The sequence below is a fragment of the Mastigoproctus giganteus genome, chromosome 1 (genome assembly GCF_048544385.1).
Source record: "Mastigoproctus giganteus isolate SK-2022 chromosome 1, ASM4854438v1, whole genome shotgun sequence".
NCBI lineage: Eukaryota > Metazoa > Arthropoda > Arachnida > Uropygi > Thelyphonidae > Mastigoproctus > Mastigoproctus giganteus.
In genome coordinates this window covers 78,209,696-78,233,846 of record NC_143575.1, presented here as the reverse complement: position 1 = coordinate 78,233,846, position 24,151 = coordinate 78,209,696, and the positions used below count along the sequence as shown (strand labels likewise).

General features: G+C 36.4%; 1 protein-coding gene across 1 annotated transcript in view; it reads left to right on the top strand.

Annotated features, from left to right (window-relative positions):
- The window catches only part of LOC150090910 (serine/threonine-protein kinase DCLK1-like), a 482,386-nt gene that overhangs the window by 104,461 nt on the left and 353,774 nt on the right, over window positions 1-24,151 (top strand). Inside the window, exons 7-8 of the mRNA XM_090377039.1 lie at window positions 6,879-6,989; window positions 18,264-18,340. Coding sequence (XP_090233165.1) covers window positions 6,879-6,989; window positions 18,264-18,340 — 188 coding nt within the window. The remainder of the gene's footprint in view (window positions 1-6,878; window positions 6,990-18,263; window positions 18,341-24,151) is intronic.

The window sequence follows — 24,151 nt, the reverse complement described above, 5'->3', positions numbered from 1 at the left end:
AAAAAATCATGCCAAAAGGATTTCTCTACAAACCACCATTTCCTAACGAATGTATGCGACGTGCCTGTCAAAACTTCAGCTACAAGACCCTGAATATATGGATTGGCTGCCTTCATTGAGACTTACAAAATGCTTCAATGAGTAAAGCAGCCCTGCTAGTCAAACTTAGAAGTTTAGTTCCTGATCCTGTTTACACCGATATAATCCATATCTTGTGCTATGAATCCGTCACAGAATCTGAACGCTACTGTACACGTCAAAAACATAAGTTTGCTGTTTTAATTGGTGAGTCCCATAAATTTCGTCATCAGCATAATACCCCTTCCACAACTTGCACACATTTTGTATTGAACTTGAACAACAAACAGTTATCTACAGAACAAGTAGACCTGTTGACTCTGGGTATGAAATTTGCTGTTCTCCCAAGAAACCCACCAATCACTGATATTGCTTTAGGCGTAGAAGCGTGTTTAGCACATTTCCCTGAAGATGTGGCAAACACAATTCGCCTAAAAACTGTAACAATTTTGCACTCGGCCTGCTTCTTCCAATCTCAACCGCAAAACAAATTTTTGCTCTGAAGACATTGAAACAAGACTCATCCATCGTAATCTTACCGGCAGATAAAGGACGTCGAACAGTCTTAATGAATCGCACAGATTACAAGATAAAAGCCTTGCTGCTCTTGCAGGACACTTCTGTTTACCAACCCTTAACTGTTCCTCCCATCAAAGCCTTGGAATGATAGGAATCGAAAGTGAACATCCTCGTCAACTGTTGCTTTAAACAGAAGAAAATAACAGATTCCACACGTAATCGCCTCCGTGCCTCTGGCTTCCAGATTCCACAATTCTACAGACTACCGAAGGTTCACAAAGAAGGCATACCGTTAAGACCCATTGTCTCCTGTTGTGGCTCACCGAGTTACGAATTAGCAAAGTTTGTCTCGGGGCTCTTTTCTCCGCTAGTAGGCATGACCACCAACACCGTCTCCAACGGTAGCAAATTTTTAGAATGGATCCGAACCCTATCCATCTCAAAAGATCAAATCATGGCATCATTTTAGAATGGATCCGAACCCTATCCATCTCAAAAGATCAAATCATGGCATCATTTAATGTAGTGTCACTTTTCACCTCCATCCCAGTAGAACTTGACATCACATATGCAAAGCAATTCTTGGATAACGACCAAACCCTTGGTAGTAGAACTGAACTAACACCAGACGATATCCGCACCACCCTCAGACTGTGCTTAACAGGTGGTGCAATTATGTTCAATGACTCCATTTACCAACAGATACACGGCACAGCCATGGGTTTCCTGGTTAGTTCAGTCACGGCAAATATTGCGATGGACGAATTAGAGGGGTGTGCATTTACGAATGTACCAGATCCCATTACCTTTTGGTGTCGCTACGTGGATGAGGTGTTTGTGGTTATTTCCAGAAATTCGGGTGACTGACTCGTAGACCACCTCAATTCTCTGTCGCCTTTCATAAAATTCACCATCGAGCCAGAATCAGACAATACCATACTTAGACACCCTTGTCCAATGCGAGGGCATGCGCTTGAAGACAACTGTCTATTGTAAACTAATGTGTGCTGGCTAATTTACCAACTTCTGGTCAGCACACATGCGTAGTCATCTTCTTGCTACTGCACAACCCTTGCTAACTTGTGCCTGGAGCCACTCTAGTTCTGTAGATGGGAGGCGCACCAAAATTGCTGAAGTCAATGCGGATCTTACGCAGTTTGGCTATCCCATCAATACCCTTGACAGGTGTGACCTACTGACACATGACCACGTAGCAACCAACAGAAACATCCAAGGTAATGACTCAACCGCGAGCGCCTTTATCCCATACTACCCAAACCTATCACAACAGGTTTATAGGGTCCTAAAATCACATTGGATACAACTTCCATACAACTTCCAGGCAGAAAGTTACAATCCCTCATCTCTAAAGTGAAAACACCAGTCCCCACCTTACTTCATCTCTTGCTGTGACTGCACTAGCTGCTACATTGGGGAAACTGGGAGACGACTCGAAAAACATCTTTCCGAACATGAAAGAGCAATCTGCTTAACGGATGTAGAGCACTCAGCTATTGCCAAACACGTTTGGGCAACCTACCACGACATTGACCGATGTCGTGATTGTGGATAGGTCCCGCCACTATTGACAACGCGCCTGGTTGGAGTCGTTGAGCATCACATGCTCCAATACCTCGGTCAACTGGAGCAGTGGATGTCGGGTCCACCCTATCATCAAAACAACAGTTCTGATTAATGACAAACGCTGGCAACGTTCACATGCATCACAGCCACAGGCTTCAACATCCAACAATTAATCACGCAGTTCATGTACATGATTGGCAGTACACACTTTCGTGTTCCACTCTTAACTGTCAGTTTGACTGAGGAAGGTTGACAAAAACAACCAAAACCTTTTTTGTATGTATCTAATCTAATATATGTGTGTATTTTCCTATTATTAAACTTGTCATAATTTATTCTGTATCCGTTTCACTCTGTGCAACAGTAATTCGATGTTAATAATGAATCCAGAGCGCACAGGCCTCTTTAATCATACTCCCTCCTATCGTGTATGGGGCTGAATTGCAGACACTTTCAAATTCAACCTTAACTCACGTCACGGCTTTTTTCCAACATTGACCTGTACTTGTTAAGTAATTCTGCTGGTCTCCTACCCTTATATGATTAGTGCCAATGTGTACAACAATATCACCTTTTGTGCCCTTAAAAGATGATATCTGCTCTACGTCATCAACCTTTGCCCCTGGTATACATACCCTGGTCCTGCTCGACCTATCCTTTTTGCACAATATGTTCCCCATTTCACTGACAATAGAGTCACCGATAACAACTAGTTTCTTTCGGACCAGTGAATTCTGCTTTGGGAATTATCGCTGTTTTGTGCGATGTTTAAAGGCAAGCTCTGGCGTTGATATGGGCAGCTGAGAGCTTGATTGGCTCCCTCAAATTAAATCCTTCGAGGGCATCCACCCTGTCCTTCAAGCTGTCATATAGGCCCATAACGCTGAGGTGCAACCTGATTTACTCACACTCCTTACATCACGCACACAAAGACCTTGGCAATATCATGTTCCATTCCTGATTGATCCACAAACATCACGCAAGCAGTTCATTTCAAAAGGCTGTGATTCAGAGGACAACCGCCACCCTCAGTTCTCCCCTGAGCCACAGTACTCGCATTAGCCTGAGCCTTTTGCTTTGCTGCTCTGGTCTGTCATGATTTCTATTCAATTTCCAATAAAATTCCAATACAAAATATAACTCTAAACTTATATCCCAATGCAGTTATAACACTATATATGTGTATTTCAGTATCGAATATTATCTCTGAGTTATGTTATTATGAATTTCTTTTCTCCTGTCAAGTTATATGTATTAATTTATAATGTTACTTTTGTAAAATCTCGGTCGTTATATGTATTTAGTTAAAAAAGTACAATTTAATTGACAGTGAAATTTAATAAGATTAATAAATTTTACTGATTAATTGATAATACTATACCATACTAAGCTAATAGATTTCTAATACAGTGCTATGTGTTTTGCTATCTAGTTTTATGTTAAACCATGTTAAACCTTATGCTGTTTATTTCAGATATACGTTGTATTGTATAACAATGGCTGCAAGTTACGAATTTGCAAAATTCAATTTACGAAAGTAAATCTAATGACACTAAGTATTAATTAACTTTCAAAATCCTTATCTAAATTCAAAGAAAACCAGGAGCTTGACTAGTTCTATAAGCTACTTATAGAAAATAATTTAATATAACAATTAAGTCAGTTAAAAGGCTATACATTAAACCCCCGCTATTCGCGGGGGTTACGTTCTTGAGAAATGTCGCGAATACCGAAAACACGAATACTGAGTTATGGCTCCCATAATAATAAAGGGGTTCCGTTCCAAAGTATGAAATATATAAGAAAAACTAGTCTAAAATTGTTTCTATGTATGTATTATATGTACCTTCATAATATGACTATGTACATAGACAGTACATAGTGAAACGCAAGCATATAGCATCGAAATGAAAATAAGAATCAATTTAATATTAAATGTAATATTTATTAGAAATTTCAAACAAGCGCCTTTGCTAGCAAAAAAACTTATCCCGCCAGTGCTATCACCAGTTTCGCTAAAGTGTTGATAAAGGAGTTTTGCCTTTTCACGAATGATGAGTGAACTTAACGGAATTTTATTTTGAGTTCGGTCTTCTATCCACAGATTTAAAGCCTTTTCCATTTTTTCTAATTTAACATCACGAGTTACAGAGCAAATTTTTGAAGCAATTAGCGCGTTTTCACGGACACTACGGCAGATTTTTTCTTCCGATTTTTTGATTGATCGTACCGTTGACATCATTGATTTTATAATGTTTTGCCACTAAGGAGACACTTTCACCATTAGAAATTTTGTCTAATAACTCAATTTTATTCGCTAATGTCATCACCTTCTTTGATATTTTCACATTTCCCTCGTTATTCGTAGCCATATTTTTGTATGGGTTAGAAAGAACTTGTCCACAATAAAGTCACTTTCTTCTGTTAACACACTCGAAAAAGTCTGTTTTACACTGCAAAACGGTAGATTTATCACTTTTGTAAGCATATCAATTTATAAATTTATTCAATTTATAAGCATATAAATTACAAGCAAACGACGAAACCTTCCATGGCAAGCGCATAACACATACTGAACAAGGATTAGCGAGAAATATCCACGCTCGCGATTTTGTCACCCCTCTCCCCCCACCCATTGAGCGCTGTTTTGACCAGGAAAGATAATTTTAGCCACGATTTTTTTATGGCGGAAAATGTTCACGGCGCTTTAAAATTCACATTTTATTAGGTTTCATTTTATATTAAATCAGCGATCGCGAAACCGCGAATATAGATACCGCAAATAACGGGGGTTTACTGTATATAATTAAAAACTTAGCATTCGCCGGAGCTGAAAAAATTACAAGAAAAGTTTGGGGCAAGAGATCTTTGTTTGAGCCTCAGAATGAGGTTGACAAGTTGAATATGAATAAGGCGATGATTTGTCAAATTCTGCATGAAGATTTAGTGAAACGGAAGGTCTGTGAAAAATTTGTCGCACAGCCTTACAGATGAGAAGAAGCAATGAAGAGTGTTGTCATGCAAAGACTTCATCCAGACTTGTCAAGAAAACAATCCTGATTTCCTTGAATGTGATGTCATTGGAGAGATGCGTGTTGAGTGTTTCGGTGTGACCCACAGATGAACCATCAGAGCATGCAGTGGACTTAAAAATAATCACCACCCTGGTCCGGAAAAGTTTTGTTTATAGAAGTCCAGGGTCAAGGTTAATGCTGATCATGTTTTTTGACAAACAGAATATGATTCACAAGGAATTTTTACTTGAATTGGGATGAGTCAATTCTGTGTTCTATATACAGATGCTTCAATGACTACTGAAGTGCATTTCCCAGGCAAGGCCGCAATTTCAAGATAATTCAGCTGGTTCTTATTACACAAAAATGCACCCACACATTCTGCAATTCTTGTGAAGACATTTCTGACAAAACATGGCATTGTATAAACCAACCATCCACCATACTCTCCCAGTCTAGTACCACCAGACTTTTTCCTCTTTCCCAAGGTGAAAACTGCCCTGAAAAGAGATTTTAGGATGTTGAGGACATAAACGTAACTACCAAATCAAACATCATCTTTTTGAATGCCTTTGCCGACCCTTTTCAGAAATTTGTGTTATAAGTATATTCAATCATGTGGTGATTATTTTGAATAAATATAAAACCATTTTTGAACTCCTTCACATTATGTTCTTTTTATTACACCAGTCTGGTATTGTCACACTTTGTATATATGGACACAAAATTGCACAAAACTCCTTTTATAATGTTTTCTAGGAGACTAGCACTGTAACCATGACTCCCTTTTAGGAACTATTTTTCATATTTTGAGAATCATTAGGAGTTACTTGGCTTGCAGTCAAAAATTTTTTTTTGTCTTGATTATTGGAAGTGGATAGAATGACTTTAGAAAAAGAAAACTTGATACATCCAAGTCTAGATAGTATATCGTTATTCTGCTGAGATGCTATGGTTGAAGAACACACCTTCTAATACTACCAGTTTTGTGCAGAAACTGGATAAAGGCATTATTTATAACCTTAAGAGAGCGTAAGGTAATTGATCCTCAGCATAGAAGGATGGAAGAGTTTTCAGCCAAAATGCAATGTTATTCCTTGTGATGGTATTGCATCAGTGGCTTTGTAAAGTAACAGCTTTGTATTGCCTCAACAGCTTTAGTAGCAACATGAATGATGTTGCTACTACAGCACTGCTTTATAGGAGCTGATTACCAAGTAAAATGAAGTTTTCGTTGCATTGATGAAAGTTAAAATATCTGTGTCATACTTAAGAATGCATGTAATACAAATTGCAAGTGAAATTGGATTCTTTCTCTAAATTAATTAATTTATTACAGAGTTAATTGGTTTTCATGTTGCCTTTAATATTAATACTGTGGTTCTTTGTTTACTGGTTTGTTGGTACTAATTATGTATTTTCACTTCAAATATATTGCCATTCAAATATAAGCACATCCTATAAGTAAAAGCAAATCTAAACATTATTGTTCACAAAAGCATAACTTAATATGCATAATTGAAAATGGCCAAGTTTTGACTTATTTGGAGGACCTTGTTATTTCAAAACCAGAGAATTTAGGATTCTTGAACTTTGTATTAATGAGATACTGTTGTATAAACTTTTTTGTTGATAAGTGCATTATATAAATTACTACATAAATTTTTTTCTCCCCCAATTAAGAATGTAAATATTTGAGTGGAAATTCGAAAACTCCAGTTCCCACAAGAAGATCTCGCCGCACAAGTGCTCTGTCTTCTCCTACATTCTCAAGACATCATGTATCAGTTGAAGGTAGGAAAGTAGTAAATAAGTCAGGCTCAAGGAAAGTAAAATTGTGTGTGTGAATTAGATCTTACTTTACAAGGTACTGTAGTTAAAGCAAAATATGAGTACAAATGTTTTTTGGACAGTAGATTATGAAGAATAAGAAAATATTAGCTTCAATAATTAAAAAAAATGTCAAAATCATAATTTTGCAAGTTTTTAATTACAGGCAGTTCCTGCTTTACGAGTTCTTTTTTTTTTTTTTCAAGTATCAACAAAATCGAAAATATGAACTTTAATTGCAATAAATAAATGCTAAACATTCATAAATATGGCACTTCAAGCCTGTATGCAGCTATACAATACTACAGAACTATTGTAATATTGTATAGCTACATGTACTACCTTGTGTGCTGCTGTTTGTTCAGGCAGATGAGAGCATCTCACTGACTCACATAACATAAAGCAGTTACCACGTTGATGTTACAAAAGATGGTTATGTTGCTCTTCATTTTTGCCATCTTGTCTTATTTCAAATTTAGCCTGCTTATTAATACTGTAGTTTGCCAAAGCGAAGTAATACTATGGAGAGTGATATTAATAAAAAGAAACAGCGAAGAGGAATAACATTGGAAACAAAATATAAGATCATAAGTAAACGAGATCTTATTATTCTTCATTGTTGGTTGATGATGAAGAATAAACATTCTTTAACATTTGTATGACAAATAATTTCTTTATTATTAAATTTTCTTGATTTTAAAGGCTATGTTTTTATTTATTTGGATAAGTAAATCATTGTTTAATCATAAACTATTGTGTTGTTGAGCTTTAACATTACTATGGTTAAAAATCATTGTTGAGAATGTAATCCCTGTTTTTAACATTACATCTATGGGAAATGAATTCCCACTTTACGAGTTTTCGCTTTATGAGCACGCGCTAGGAACAAATTAACTTGTACGAGAACTACCTGTATTTGCAAATCTCTCTTTAATCTGTATTGGGGAATACCCCAACTTCTAATCTCTCTTGGCATAAGCACATCAAGTATTGGTTCCTTTGCATCTAAAAAACTGGAATTTCTCTTTCACTCACAGCATTACTGTTCTTCCGAACAGCTGTTCACTCTATACAAATCGCAAATCCACCCTACCATGGAATATTACTCCCACATCTGGGGCAGTGTCCCCAAAACTCTCTCAGGCTTCTAGATTCCATTCAAAAGAGGGTAGTTAGGTTAATTAATGACTCATCTCTAACAAAGTCTCTCCAATGTCTGTCTCATAGACATTCTGTTTCTCCTGCATGGCTTTGTCTATAGATACTTCCATGGGCATTGTTCTTCTGAATTGGCTTCTATAATTCCTGGTCTCTCTCTCTCTTTCTCCCTCTCCCAAATCATTCCAAACATGTGCCATGCTGACCAGGCTAGCCAAGTGGATAAAGTGCCTTCCTGGCAACCCAAAGGTCGCTGGTTCGAATCCCACCTCGGGCTCGGATCAGAGTAAAATGTAAAAGCTTTCGGAGGTGCATTATGGCCACAGAAGCCAATGCGCCAACAACTAACAAAAAAAAAAAAAAAAAAAACGTACCACAACCAGTCAACCTCCTTTTACTGTCTGGCTTCAAACTCACAGAATGAACTTTTCTTCTTTCTCATTTATTTTTTCAACTTTAATTTTCTGAAACAACCTCCCTTCATACATAATTCCTAAAAATTACAATCCACAGTAATTCAAGTCTAATGTCAACAAGTATTTTCTTTTATTTCTCTAACCTTCAACCCATACAAAAAAAAAAAAAAACCCCTTATAAAATGTAAATAATATTGTTAATATTAAAATTAGACAAAGCTTCTATCTACACTGCACTATATAAAATCTTTTTCTGTCATCTGGAATATTCCAGCTGTTGCTCTTTACTATTAATGTGATCATTAATTAACTTAATGGTATTTAGAGCTTCTGGCATTTTTTCCCCTCCTTTTTGTCAAGGTTGTCTGCTTGTGAGCACACTGGCAAGGCTTCAGAGTAGGTCTAGAGATTTCTCCGGTCACATCCTCTTGAGGCTGCATATGTACTTGAAATATGTCTGATAATTCTGCAGCTTAACATAATTTTGTTAAGCTGCAGAATTATCAGACATATTTCAAAACATAATTTTGCTATCAGAATAGTCATATTCTCTTACTGAGTATTACCACTGATCACTTTGAAGCTATTTACATACTTGATTTTTGTAAATCTGAAGTGATTATTGATATCAGTAGCTCAGAATTTCAATTCAGTTTTTCTAAGAAATAATTTAATTGGTTGTTCAAGTATGAGAAACTATTTTTTGTGTAATACTTAGGTTGTCATTTGTCACATACTTTGTATGCATAAGCAATATTAGGCGAGTCATTGCCATTACTGCTTGATTCATATGGGAGACAAAGATGCAGAGATTGCTGACTATTGGCACAGTAATTGTCTAAGGGACCTTTCTCCTCTCCTTTGACTGTTATTCTCATCCTTCCATTAATACCCAGTTACTAATGCTTCTTGTACTGCAAATACCTTGTATAGTGAAAACTACTATGAAGTGTAGAAATTTCCAAACACTGGCAATATCGATTTGTGATCAGTGTCACCTGATGGCACAAACTGTAATAAGGTGTATGGTGTGCAGCAATAGGTTTTTCTGTGTTGCACAAATATATTAAACTTAATTAAGTATCGAATGCAATAAGGGCTTTCTGGCGCTGTGTTACCCGTCAAAAACAAAACTGTGCAACATTAAAAATTAATGAAAATATATATTTACAGGTAGGTACAACATCCATTATGATTGAAGGGAATGCTGATCAATGCATTGTCACTTTGTGGCATAGTAAAACAAACCTCCTTTGTCAAGTAATAAATAAATCACATAAACCAAATCCTGTTGAAGTGAGACAATCACACCCAGAAAGTATGGACACAGATGATATTACTTGCCAAGATGAATTACTTAAAATACATATAGATGATGATAATGATATGAAAATTGGATGTTAGCATTAGCTTTGGCATTAGTAGAGGCATATGATGCAAGAAAGCAAGCTTATGCAGCATCAGCAAAAAAAAAAAAAAAAAAAAAAAACACTCCCATTTCAACCCTCTGTTTGTTCCAAATACCTGTACAGCTCAGCCTTAAATTTATTTATGCTATCAATTTCCACAACAAGGGATGGAAGTCTGCTCCACCAACCGACTACCTGTTGGCTAAAGGCAAACTTCCGTACATCTATCCTACATATGTCTTTCTTCAATTTGAATTTATGCCCTCTCAGGTGATTATTCTGAGCAAGAGGAAGAATCCCATCATCATTGAGCGTACTCAAACCATTCAAGGCTTTATACACCTCAATAAGATCACCTCGCAGGTGCCTAGTCTCCAGACGCTGTAATTTGCAAAACTTAAGCCTTTCTTCATAAGAGCGTTCTGCTTAAGCCTTTCTCTGTACTCGTTCCAACAGCTCTACATTCTTCTTAAAATGAGGCCTCCAGACCTGTATACTTTGTACATTACTCAAGGTGTGGCCTGACCATTACCTTATACAAGGGGATAATCACCTTATCCCTGCTAGAAAAATTCCTGTATATCATTGACAAGACACCATGAGCTACTTTTGCAGACCGTCTGTACTGCTCAGAAAACTTCATATTTGCCTGCACAATTATTGCCAGGTTCTTTTCGTTCTCTACTACTGTCAGTGGAGTACCACAGAGTTGATATGTTACTCTGGGGTTACTTCTTCCCTTACTTTACATTTGTCAATGTTAATCTTCATTTGCCACCTCTCAGCCCATCTGCTCAAATTTGCTAGATACTGTTGCAGCAGCGTACTGTCATTAGTGTCCTTAACAACCCTGCCAACCTTCGTATTGTCTGAAAACTTGGACATTAAGCTTGATATACCATCATCAATATCATTTATAAATACAGAAAACAACAATGGACCCAACACTGAACCCTGAGGGACTCCATTAATAACATTAGTCTACGATGAGCAGTGTTCATTGATTACCACTCTGTCTTCTCCCACTCAACCATCCCTTTATCGATAGCAGCAATTTGCCTCCAATGCCACACTGCTCCAATTTGTTCAGCAGTCTTCCATGTGCAACAGTATCAAAAGTCTTTCTAAAATCCAAATATATGATGTCAAAGTTATTTCCTGCATCAAGTTCCTTTATGACCACATCATAGAATCAAATGAAATTTGTCAGGCAAGACTTTCCCTTAACAAAAGCATGCTATGTCTGAGCTATAACTGAAGTCTTATCTAGATGATCCTGCAGTGCTTCTTTAATCAGTGCCTCCATTAATTTTCCTATAACAGAAGTTAAACTAACAGGTCTATAATTACTTGTGTCACCCTTTGATCCTCCTTTGTGAATTGGGGTCACATTTGCACATCTCCAGTCCATGGGTTCCTCCCCTGAGTCCAAAGAAGCTCTCATAGTTATGGCTAAGGGTTTGCTTACTTCCTTTGCTGCCTCCTTTAATATAACTGGATAGATCCCATCCACCCTGGGTGCCTTTTTTTGGTTTATGTTCAACAATTTCTCTTGCACTTTACTCTCAGTTACAACAAAATCATCTAGCTCACTGCCAGAGTTTACTTCATCTCTGGCATTCCACTCCCTGAGTAACTCCTCATGTGTGAATGTAGATGCAAAATACTCATTTAGTTTGTTATCTATGTTATGTTTGTTTGTTATTTGGTTTTTAGGAGCATTAGCAACTAAGGCCATATTGCTCCAGGATATGCGGTGGTCATTCCCTGACCTTTCCGCATCCTCCGTATTTGTTGGTGACGGGCTCGAACCCCAGTCTAATCAAGAAGCGTGTGCTACGCACTGCTGCTCCTTCCCACCTGGCTACGGAGGCGCCTATGTTATGTTATGTTATTTGGTTTTTATGAGCATTAGCAACTAAGGGAATATGCGGTGGTCATTCCCTGACCTTTCCACATCCTCCGTATTTGGTGGGCACCTGCTCGAACCTGGTCTAATCAAGAAGCATGTGCTACGCCCTGCTGCTCCTGCCCACCTGGCTATGGAGGCGCCCAGTTTGTCAGCCACCTGTTGGCTAAGACCAATGGTTCAACTGTTGATGATCAAGGAACATCAACAGTTGAACCATCAATATCCAGTGGACCAATCTGATTCATCCCTTTCCTTCTAGAGTTTATATAGGTAGAGAACTCTTTGCTGTTTTTCTTTGCACTCTTTGCCAAAGATTTCTCATAATCTGCCTTTACCTGCCTAATCTCCTTTCTGACTTGGTTACAGACCAGCTTATATCTATCATAGCCTTCAATGTCACCCATTAATTTATATGTATCCCATGCATTTTTCTTTTGTGCCATGTCTCATTAGTTCATATGACATCCATTTAGGCCTAAACCTTGAACAATATTTCTTAGTTTGTATGTAAAGCCTAGTTGCTTCAAAGCTAAATTCTTTGAATGCTTCCCATTTTGAATTTGCTCTTGGTCTGTATAGAATTTAAATACTGTCTGAGACCACCGTAGCCGCCTTTACAAAAGCAAAAACCCTTCCCTTTACCCCTGATGGTAGTTACCTCTTTGAGTAAATCCCTCTTCAGCACACTGTGACCACTGGCACCTAGTGGTTTCTTTATCTGCAGATTCTTAATGCACGAAGAATCACTACTGATAATCAGATCAAGATTATTACTCCCTCTAATTACTTCTGGTCATGCTAATGTAGAAAACATTCATGCAATTTGTGTGAGTGACCAATCTACAAGTTCCAGTCAATATCCGGGAAATTAAAATCCCCCATTATAAGGCTCTCTGATTTACTGGCCCAATCCATTTCCCTGTATAGTTTCTTATTATACTCATCAGAGTCAATAGGCCAATAACACACTCCTACTCTCAATTTTGATCTTCCAATGCTTATGTCACACCAAACTGACTCAACACTGCACTGTCCAGCAATGTCGACTGACTCCACTTCCTTGGATTTTGTGTTTCTTAACTAATAGCATAATCCCTCCTCCCTTCCTATCCTGTCTATCCTTCCTGTACACATTGTACTCCCCAAATTCCAGTTCTGCATACCTTATTTCTGTGTGACGCCATGTCTCTGATATCCCAACAATATCTGCCTTTGATGTTTTGAGCAATACCTCAAATTCATCAAATTTATTTACCAAACTCCTAGCATTAGTGTATACGCAAGTATACATGCACCTGTTCCTATTCTTAGCTACCCTAACACAACCCATATGTTTACTTGTACTGCAAGGACTCCCAGCAGTCTCTGGAATCCCCTGCCCTTGTTTTCCAGCCTGTTGCTCATTCCAGTAGAAGCAGTGCAAGAATCACTTTCACCTCTGCCAGTGGCTACTGTTAGTTATTCTATTAATCCTTGTATCCCTCCAACTAGCAGTTTTTCGACCCACCTAACACTGCCTCGATAGCATCAGCAAATATTCTTGCACTCTTTCTATTTAAGTGTATCCCATCCTTGTAGAAGCAGACTCTCCTGTTAACAAGTAATTGCAACAGATAGTGAACAAGTAATGTTCTGTACAAGAATACAGAAAATATTAAGGACTCATAAACCCTAATTTTCTAGTAAATAAAAATTAAAATATGATTGCAATAAATATTCTACTCATAAAGAGCATGCAGATTCTTCTACCTCTTACAAAACCAACTAATGGAAAGCATCGCACAGTAAAATTGCAGAGGTTTACATTGTAAATTGATGATTTCCGTGAGCTTATCTCTCGTTATAATCCCATAGGCATATGGTTTACCACAGGTTTCTCCCAATATCAAAAACTTCATATTTTATACAAAAGACAGGAAACCATCCTCCTCCACACATGGAGGTGTGACAGTCTTAGTGAACTCCAGAATCCCATCCAGATATATCACAACCAAACAAATCATATCCCCTTCAAACTTTCTTAGAAGCAGTTGCTGTTCATATCATGCTTTGCTTTGCACTAATTGTGGTCTCCATATACCTTTCTTCAAATCATGCCTGTGTATTAAAGAACTTGTTGCTCAAATTCAAACTAAATTCTTTATTTATTCAGCGATTTTAATGGCCACAATCCATTATAGCAACCCAAATCGTTCTGCCGGCCACCTTGATGAACTACAAATTTTCCACGGGCCACTTTGGCGAACTACAAATTTTTCGTGGACGACTTTGGCGAACTACAAATTTTTTGTGTGCCACTTTGACGAACTACAAATTTTTCACAGGCCACTTTGATGAACTACAAATTTTCCATGGGCCACATATAAAATGAAACAATCTTTTAAAAATAAAAAATCAAATGCCATAAAAATTTATTTTATTCATTCATTATTATTTTATATCTACACAATGAGATATTTGCTTTTTTTTTTGCAATCACTCAATTTTTTAAAAATCTACTTTAATGTTGGTAGTTGCTCATCTTAATTGATTTGTTATTGAAGCTCGAGATTTACTTTTAATAAATTTCATTTTTGAAAAGAAAGTTTCACAAATGTGTGTGCATCCGAAAGTGCTTGCAATTTTTTATGCAAAAAATCTTAATTTGGAATACTTTTCTGCTGTCACACATGCATGTGTTAAAGTTGATTTTTGATGTCGTGGCGTGAACGTGTTTTAATTCATTATTGCACTGTAAATCAATTACTTCCATCTGCAGAGTTTCCGGTTCGAAGAAGGGAATGAGTGGTGGGGATTCGGGGAAGTACAGCTGGTCTAGTATTATAATTCACATTATTTATTTTGCTTAGTGTAGCTGTGAATGATTTCCCACTGATGTTGTCAGTAGTACAAAAATCATCTGGTTGGCCAGGCCTGCATTATAGGAATCTCTTAGATGGATAAACAAGGAAAATTAATAGAATTATTACTTGATATCAGTCTTACTCTACTAAATGCTGTCTGCCCCACTTATGTGTACCTACTGGGTTAACCACAGCCATCGATTTTTTTCATCTGTTCTGCTAACTTATATCTAAGTATTGAGTGGCCAGTACCAGATGTTCCACATGATAGTGATCATTGTCTCATAATCTGCAAGATACAAACATCAAGTTCTTCATGAGGAGAGTATTGTATGAAATGGAAATTTTCCAAGGCTGATTGGAGCAAATTAAAATTACTTAATTTGATGAAAAAGCCATCAGCACCAACTTGTTGATTCTGCTGCAGAGTGTATTGCACATCAGATACTGGCAGCAACCCCAATATTACTATACCACAATTGTCCATCCAAAATTGCAAGTGTTCTTAACATGTTTGCTGCTGGAATGCAAACATTGAAAAATGAAATGAAAAAAATTGTCTTAATTCAATTATGTGTCCATTCAATTGCGATCAGTAAAGGAGCACTCTAAAAGGAAAGGCATGTGGAATGAAAACTGCTTGATATCGACACACTGATTGAGCAATGGTCTATTTACGTTATGGATGAGATTTTGCTTAGCATCGATTGCACTGTCTAGGGTAGTGTTTCCCAAACTTTTTTAGTCACAGAACACTTTTCATCTCACAACATATTGCACGGAACACTTACAAAACACAAGTTTAGCAGGAGCCAAAGAACTGTTTGTTAATATTTTATAACCTATGATGGATAAATAATGATGCTCCTGATGCACTATGCATCAGGAGCATCTTTATTTCCAACATATGTAAAGTAGAAATTCAAATAACTGTCATTATACTTTCATTTTGGTCTTTTATTAGTTGGTTCCTGTTTTTTCACTTTGGATTTTTGGGGAACAAAAGGCTGTGATTGTTCATTCTCACTTTGAAATGTGACAATATTGTGTTCGTTTTCATCGACCACAGTTGTACTACTAGAAGTACTTTGCTTTTCGTTTTAAAGTTCCTCTTTTCAAGCATACTTTTCTATGCAAAACCCGCCAAAATAAAGTGTTCCGCGGTCTATTTTATTATTAATCTGTGGCAGTACATTAACCAAAAAAAAAATTATGTTAAATATTATAATGATACAAAAGTGGTGTACCCTACAAATATGCAAAATTTATTTATTATTTATTATTATTTTTTTAATTATTAATTACAATTTTTTGCAGAACACTCGTTCACATCTCACAGAATCCTAGTGTTCCGCAGAACACAGTTTGAGAAACACTGGTCTAGAGAGTGCTATAAAAGACAGGAACTCATCCTCCTCCACACATGGTGTGACAGTCTTAGTGAACTCCAGAATCCCTTCCAGATATATCCCATCACATCCAAGCAAATAATATCCCCTTTCAAACATCCTTGGGAGCAGTTGCTGTTCATATTATACTTGGCTTTGCATATATACTTGGTTCACGGTTTCATTATGTTCCTTGCTTATGTTGAAGTTATTATATCTATTTTAGTATTTTCCATAAGAAGAAAGGGTAAAATTTTTTGACTATTATGCTTGCTGAATTTTAATTCTTTAGTTTGTGACCACCTTGGGATGGTGTTGGTGGCTCTTCATCATTATTTCCCTTGTCCTTCTCATGATCTCCAAGAGTACTATAAAAACTATATACTTGGTTCACAGTTTTTTATGTTATTTGCTTGTTTGAAGCTATTTTATCTAGTTTAGTTTTTTAACTAAGAAGATAAAATTTTTTGAAGATTATTCTTGCTGAGTTTTAATTCTTTAACTTGGTAAAAAACAAAACATCCTTAGTATGTGTCTCCTGATAAAATTTTGTCTAAAATGTGTTTTCCTATAATGTTTTTCCCTAAAGGGTTATTATAATGGATCCACAGCCTGAGACATCAGGACTGAAGAGGAGTAGGGGTGGACAGTATGTTGAAGCTAATGACATAGAATCAGCTCTTTATAATATGTCATCAGATACTGAAATAGAATTCTATTTGAGTGTTGCAGATTCTGAATCTTGTTCAGATACATCTGTTGATGTTAGAATGCTACTAACAACAGATGCCAGCGTTACCTGGAGTGAAGATTCTTCACAGATTACATTCTTTCTATTTATTAAAAAGAAGTGTTAGATCAGCCAGAACATACTTTAAATACTGAGCTTAAAAAGATTTAATCCATAGGCCAGAGTATTGAGGTTGTATTTGCCGGAAAAAAAAAATTTTTGATATTGGAACAGACATCCACATTACTTGGTGGATGGCTTGTGGCATTATCAAGAAAAAGTAAGATGTTGAACGGAATTCCATTTCTGATCATAACTGAGATCCAAGATAACTTCTGAAAATAACAGCAGTCATTGACCCGTTAGGTTTGAGAACTGGTACACAGGCATACATGGCCTGTTGTACCCTTTAAGCACACGAGAGTTTTGATAGTGGTAAATTACACAGGTTTCAGTTTATGATCCTCCATATTAGCACCAAACAGAAGTGTTAGCTGACCGTTTGCTGCCATAAAGCTAGGCACAGTGTTTTCAGCAATGGAAATATAAGTGCAATCGGGCATTTTTTTTCCCAATATAAACATGTTTCATCGAAGTTCAATATCTGTTCGGGTATGTAATCCCCCCTCTCATGGAGTTTTCCGTAAATATGGTTGCCAAGCATTATTTTAAATTCATATAATTTACACACACGTAAAGTAAGAATTCACTGTACCAAGATTAAAGATGCCACATAGATATGGCCAGTCATTTCAAATTTCTATGCACTGTCAGAATGTAAATTAGGCGACAAAATATTTTTTTCACCTGCTTTGCATTCTGTCAGTGCAATTCCATGCAGGAAATTACTAATCAATACATTTCTCACTTGATTTCCCTTACATAGCCTTCATTGTTGTCCCTTGACTTTTTTATATCTTCATTAAAAAAATTGACTTGTGAAATATTTTATCTTATTTTACATTATATTTTCACTTTATCAAAATATTTATATCTTGTTTTTCTGTGATTGCTGACTGGCATTTTTTTTATTCTCTATTTCTAATTATTTTAGAAATTTTTCTCACATCCAACATATGAGATATTTTTTTTATCTCTGTAAATAATCATTTGATTTGTACAGTAATTGAAATGCAACAAAACTATACCCCTGTTTGTCAGCCTTATTAATCTACCTTTTGCTCTCAGTATTTATTTATGAAGAAAATTCACTGTGAAAGATATATAGAAATAAAAAGTTGTGATGTTTTTGTTCTGTTTATCAACTGAGCATTCCGAGTGCACACAGACAATTCACATGTGCATGTGAATTGTGTGTTGCATTCATACTGATTTAGTGTGATTATTATTTGTAGGAGGCACTGATTCATTTATTTTGTTAGGGTCTCCTTGTACAAGTGGCCGAAGTTCACTTTCTGGATCGCCCAAGGCATCTCGTAGAATGTATTCAAGATCTCCAGTAAGTATTACTGTTTGGAATACTTAGAATCAGTTTTGTTTTTTATTCTTCAGTTTTTTTTAGGAGGCTGGAATCTATATTCATGCAGTAGCTTAATGCTCACAATTGGTTAAAACATACGCGCGCGTGCGCACGCACGCACGATATGAATACCTACATAATGGCATTCTGGATGTGCAGTGATTTGGACTTAAGGAGTACTAGCTGAAGTAAATGTCCTGTTGCTATGAATGGTAAAAGATCCATACTTTTTCATATGTGTTTTTTCAAGTTGATTTCTGGGGAACTGATTAGCTAAGGAAGGAGGACGAAGTCTTCTGAACTTTTAAGCATGTCTGTACACTTCTGTCCTGGTGATGTATGTTATACCATATTAGGAAACAACAGGCGTATAATACTTCCATGGTTCTCAATCAGGGCCTTGGGAGAGTACCTCAGGCTTTGCATCCAAAATGGCAGATTTTAATGTGCGTAGTGTTAGTAAAATATTTATCAGCTAATTAAGAAATATTTCTGATTTTACTGTTTATTTATTTTCGATGCCTTGAAACTAAATCAAAACAAAACTGCCCTGCCTATCATAGTGCCAAAATGAAGTCATCATATAGTTTTCCTTAAATCACTTCTTACTTCACGTATATTTTTGTCTAGTTTAGTCCTTAGCAGTTTTTACTATCCTAAGTGTAACTTTTAGTTGGTGAAAGGATGTCATGTGCTGCTGTTTACAAAAATTTACTTTGCAAATAATGTATTGCACTTGATGAACGGTAGCCGAATTCCCCTCCAGAGGTAGCTGTTTGTAAGTAGTATTCCACTGAAATACTTGTTTATTGCATTTTCAGCTGAGGGGAGAAATTGGGTGTTTTCGGTAATTATCGACTGACGAGTCCTGTCATTTACAAAAATTGCTAGGCAGTTGAATATTGAATATATCGATGCAAATATACAGCCAATTTTTAGCATTTTTCCCTCTTAGAAATATGGATATGCAGCAGGTATACAAGGCCCAGAAATGCTTTGTGAGTTTGTGCTGGAGCAACGTGGTGGTTTTTTTTTTTGTGTAAGTATTTTTATTTCACACCATCCAATCATGGATAAATTTTTATGAAGAGGAACAAATAGAAAGTTAGATTCTACGGAGAGAACAGAAAATCTTGAGAAACGATGTGGAGATGACTTGAGAACATCTCGATATGACAGATCAAGTGGTGAGTAATCATGACCATTCACCAAGTCCATCTACAAGCAAATCAGCTTCAGATAGTAACAAAAAAAAATGACATTATCAAAATGAATATTTGAAATATGGCTTCCATTATTCCATTAATGAGCAGAACCAAACCCCCTCTGTGTTTAATATGTTAACAGAAACTCAGTAATAACTGTATGAAACCCTCTCTGTTGATGAGACATTTTGAAAGAAATCATCAAGAGTTGAACAGTAAGTTCATTGCTTATTTTGAAGAGAAAAGAAGTATTACATAAAAAAAAAAAGACTTCATTGGTGTAATCTATATTTGTGAGTCAAAAAAGAATTATTAGAAGCCTTACTGAAAGTGAGCAATTGCATTGCTTGTCATGAAGAGGCCCACACTTGGTGAAAATTTGATAATGTCATGCACTAATGACCTGTGTGAGACAATATTCTGATGCAAAGAATCAGCAAAAATATAACAGGTCCTGCTGCTCTCTAATGATGCTGTAAAAAGAAGAATTTTATTTTCTCAGCCAATCTTTTAAATAAACTCATTCATGGACTTAAGTTGTTGCCTTATTTTACTTTGCAACTCATTGAGAGCACTGATGTCAGTAGCCTAGCTGTGCTGTTAGTATTTGTTTGATACCTGTATAATGGTGATCTGTGCGAAGATATTCTTATCTCTGATTTCAAAACCACTACAAGAGTCGCTGATATTTTTTAAAAAATTGACAGCTTTTTTTGTGCTCATGGACTCAACTGGAAGAAATGTATTGATGTCTGTACTGACAGTGCTAAGGCTATGCAGGGTCCCATTTTAGGTGTTATGAGAATCAAGGCAGTAGCACACCTTTCCTGTTCAAGTAGTCACTGTGTACTCCACGGGGAAAATTTAACTGTGAAAAACATTCTTACAAAACTGAAATATTTTTAAGACAATAATAGAAATTGTCATTCATGTGAAATCTAGTGGCTTAAATAAAAGGCTTTTCTGGCAGATTTGCAATGAAATGGGCAGGGACTATGGCTGCTTACTTTTTTTTACACTGAAGCATTTTGGCTGAGTCCTGAAGCCACAGAAAAAAAACAACTCAAGATAAACTACAGAGATTCATCGACTTTGTCTAGTGATTATGAATTTACAAGGGGTTGCATACCTTTTCGATATATTTGACAAACTGACTGCACCGAATCTATCACTTCAAGGTAAAAACACGACACTTTTCATGGCTAATGATAAAATCTCTTCATTCAAAGATAAAATTATTCTTTGGGAAAGAGAGCTGAAGCAGGATAATATGATGTATTCAATACTTGTACTACATGTCTTGTTGAGAAAACTATCTCTGCAGAGTCAGACTTACAGAAAGCAATAATAGACTACCTCACACAGCTGTTTTCTTGTCAACACAGATTAAAAATTACAGGTGGATAGCAAACCCTTTCTTGAAAAACCAAAACTCCCATGTCCTATCCACAAAAGAAGAACTGATTAATATCTCTTGTCACTCCAAGAAAATTTTTTAGTGTTCCACTATTTTTCTTCTGGGCTAGTTTGTTGGACTCTTCCTCTGATATAGCAGACAAAGCAGTTCATAAAATTTTACCATTTTTGACAACTAATTTATGTGAATGTGGGCTTGCCAAATATTGTGACACAAAATTTTGTCATTTCAATTATTAAACCCAACTGAATTTAATTGCCAAGTTTGTGTAACATGTTTCATTTTCATACTGCACAACAAATTTTTTAACCACCTGAACAAACTGGTTTTTAATTCTGCTGATGACTTATTTGCATTTTCATTGAAGCCAGGTTTGCACAGTGAAATCCTGCAGCATCCTACCAAACGTTTTATCAGTTGCCAGAAACATTTCTCTATATGCAAAGCTAAACTCCTCCAAGGGAGTTATAAGTGAATGAACCCTGTTAAACTGTTCAGAAGGGGAAATAGTTGGAAGAGTTGCAAGATTTAGAAATTGACATATAATGTAATTCCAACACCACATCTTTTTCACCTTTAATTCACCGAATTTGCTGACCTCAAATACTTAAATTGCTGTATTCAACCATACATTCCTAACTGATTACGGTGTTATCCGTAATCAGTTAGGATTATCAAAAGTTTGGACACTCCCAGACAGTTTGCTGTGATGAAACTACTCATGCAAATTGCAGATATAAAAATCACTCACAAAATGAATATACTGCCAATCTCCACAATGTTTTAATTGCAAGGATGAGTGCTCTACTTTCTCAAAAGTATGTTATCTTTGGAAACTAGGGAAAAAATTCAAAATTATAAGACTGAGAATAAAGTAACATACCAAGAGGAGAGAAAACAAGTAAAATTAATTATGCCTGGGCATACATATGCAATCACCACTTGGAATTACCAGACAGTAGCAACACAAACAGAAGTGTCAGTTTTACCTGATACATCAGTTGCAGAATGGGCAAGATCTGTGCTTTCAAACCATCCTTCACCTTCAAGTTATAACCTTAACAGACCAAGAAAATGCAACAGCTGATCACAGTTCCACCAAAAATCACTCCTCATATAATCAAATGGCAAAGAAACAACAAAGGCTCGATGCTGAACAGTCAGTGCAAGCAAATCAGAACAGTATGGATACTACTACAAGATTGAATACAATGATACGATTGACCAAGGTGAAACAGTATTTGATCTCCATATAGAAGACGATTTTCTTAAAACATAGAAGGAAAAGGTCAGGATTCTGGACTTACTTTTCTTCCAAAAAAAGAAAAGGGTAAAAATGATTGGCATAAGCAAACAGCATGTAAAAATCGGACAGATTCATCTTCCTTTAGCAAAAACAGATAATGCACCACATCGTTCAGTGGAACTGCAGAGGTTTATACAGAAATATCAATGAGCTCTGTGATTTAATTTCCTGATATGACCCATGTGCTTGCAAGAGACTAATTTGACCCTACAGGTTACTCCAAAGATTAAAATTATATATTGTATTGAAAAGAAAGAAATTTAACTTCCTGTGCTCAGCCGATATGCAGTTATAATTGACTCGAGAATACCATTCAGACATATTTCTGTTCACACCTTAATTGGAGCAGTTGCTATCCATATTACATTCAAATTTTCTTTTGGTGAGAGGTATAAAGAAACACTTGTTTCTGTATACCTCTCACCAAATCATCCATGCACTACCAAACCTAGAAAAACTTGTAGCACAAATACTTGCTCCTTTCTGTTTTATTGGGTGATTTTAATGGGCATCATCCATTATAAGTGTGTCTGTACATTGGAACTGAAAAGGGCAAATCATAGGAGAGCACTATTTGGTTATTTGTCTGACAAGGTAGTGGTAACAATCCAGTTGCTGATTAGATTCAGCCAGACTGTCAACTGCAACCATTCATGAAGATGGGTTATTCAGGTGGTTTGAAACACAAAAACTAAATGTAAACTTCCTGAGATCAATCCAGTCAATTTTCTATAGTGAAATTGTACTCCATCCTGTTGGAACCAAACTTCATTAAATATTTAGAGATTCAGTATGTGCATGGGTTGAAGGTTGAGAAGACAGAAACTACTTGTTAACATGAAATTGAATTTTGGTACAGAGTAATTTTCAGGAAATACATGTGAGGAAGATTGTTCTAGAATACGGAAGTTGAAGGGATAAATGAGGAAGAAGAAACACAGGTTTTGTGAGTTTGAAGTTAGACAATAAATGGATTCTGATTGGTTGTAGCACATGTTTGGATAGGTTTGTAAGCGAGAGAAGAAATTATAGATGCCAATTCTGAATAACAGTGCCCGTGAAAGGATCTATAGAAAAGACATTCAGGAAACAGAGAGAATGTCTATGAGACAGAGAGAGAGAATGGAGAAACTTTGCAAAAGATTGGTTTTTTTATTAACCTGACTGCCATCTTTTGAATGAGTCTAGAAGCCTGAAAGACATTTTGGGTGCATCAGCCAGAAACAATATTCCATGCAGAAACAATATTCCATGGTAGAACAGATTTGAGGTTTGTACAGAGTGAGAAGTTGTTTAGAAGAAAAGTAATGCTGAGAGTGAGAGATAAAACCCAGTTTTTAGATCTAGAGGCATTAGTGAAAAAGTTAGAAAACAGCGAGCATCTACCATCACCCACAGCAGCAAGCTTTCAGAGAGAAAACCGGATACCCACTTGCAGAAGACAGTCAACATTTTATAAGATGTAAGCTTGTTATTTTGTAATGCCAAACAACACAAGGCTAATAGGGAAGGCTCTATTGGAGAAGAGACGATCACAAAGAGTGATCTGGAGTGTCTAGAGCAGCAGTTCCCAACCTTTTTGACTCTTGAACTCCTTTCAACGTTATGTTTTTTATCGCGAACCCCTTTCATATATATTTTAATTTAATTAAATTAAATTAAAATATATTATTTATACTTTGTAAAGCAGTTATTAATCAGTTCAAACTAGATTTTGAACAGGCTAAGAGTAGAAAATTTTCTTCATGTCCAAATGGTAGACGAACATTCTGGTCTCTTGCCAAAGCTATTGGCCGCAATAGCTTTCCCTCCTCTCTCAAAACCAGATTTGTTATGTTGTCACATCACCAAAAGATAAAGCT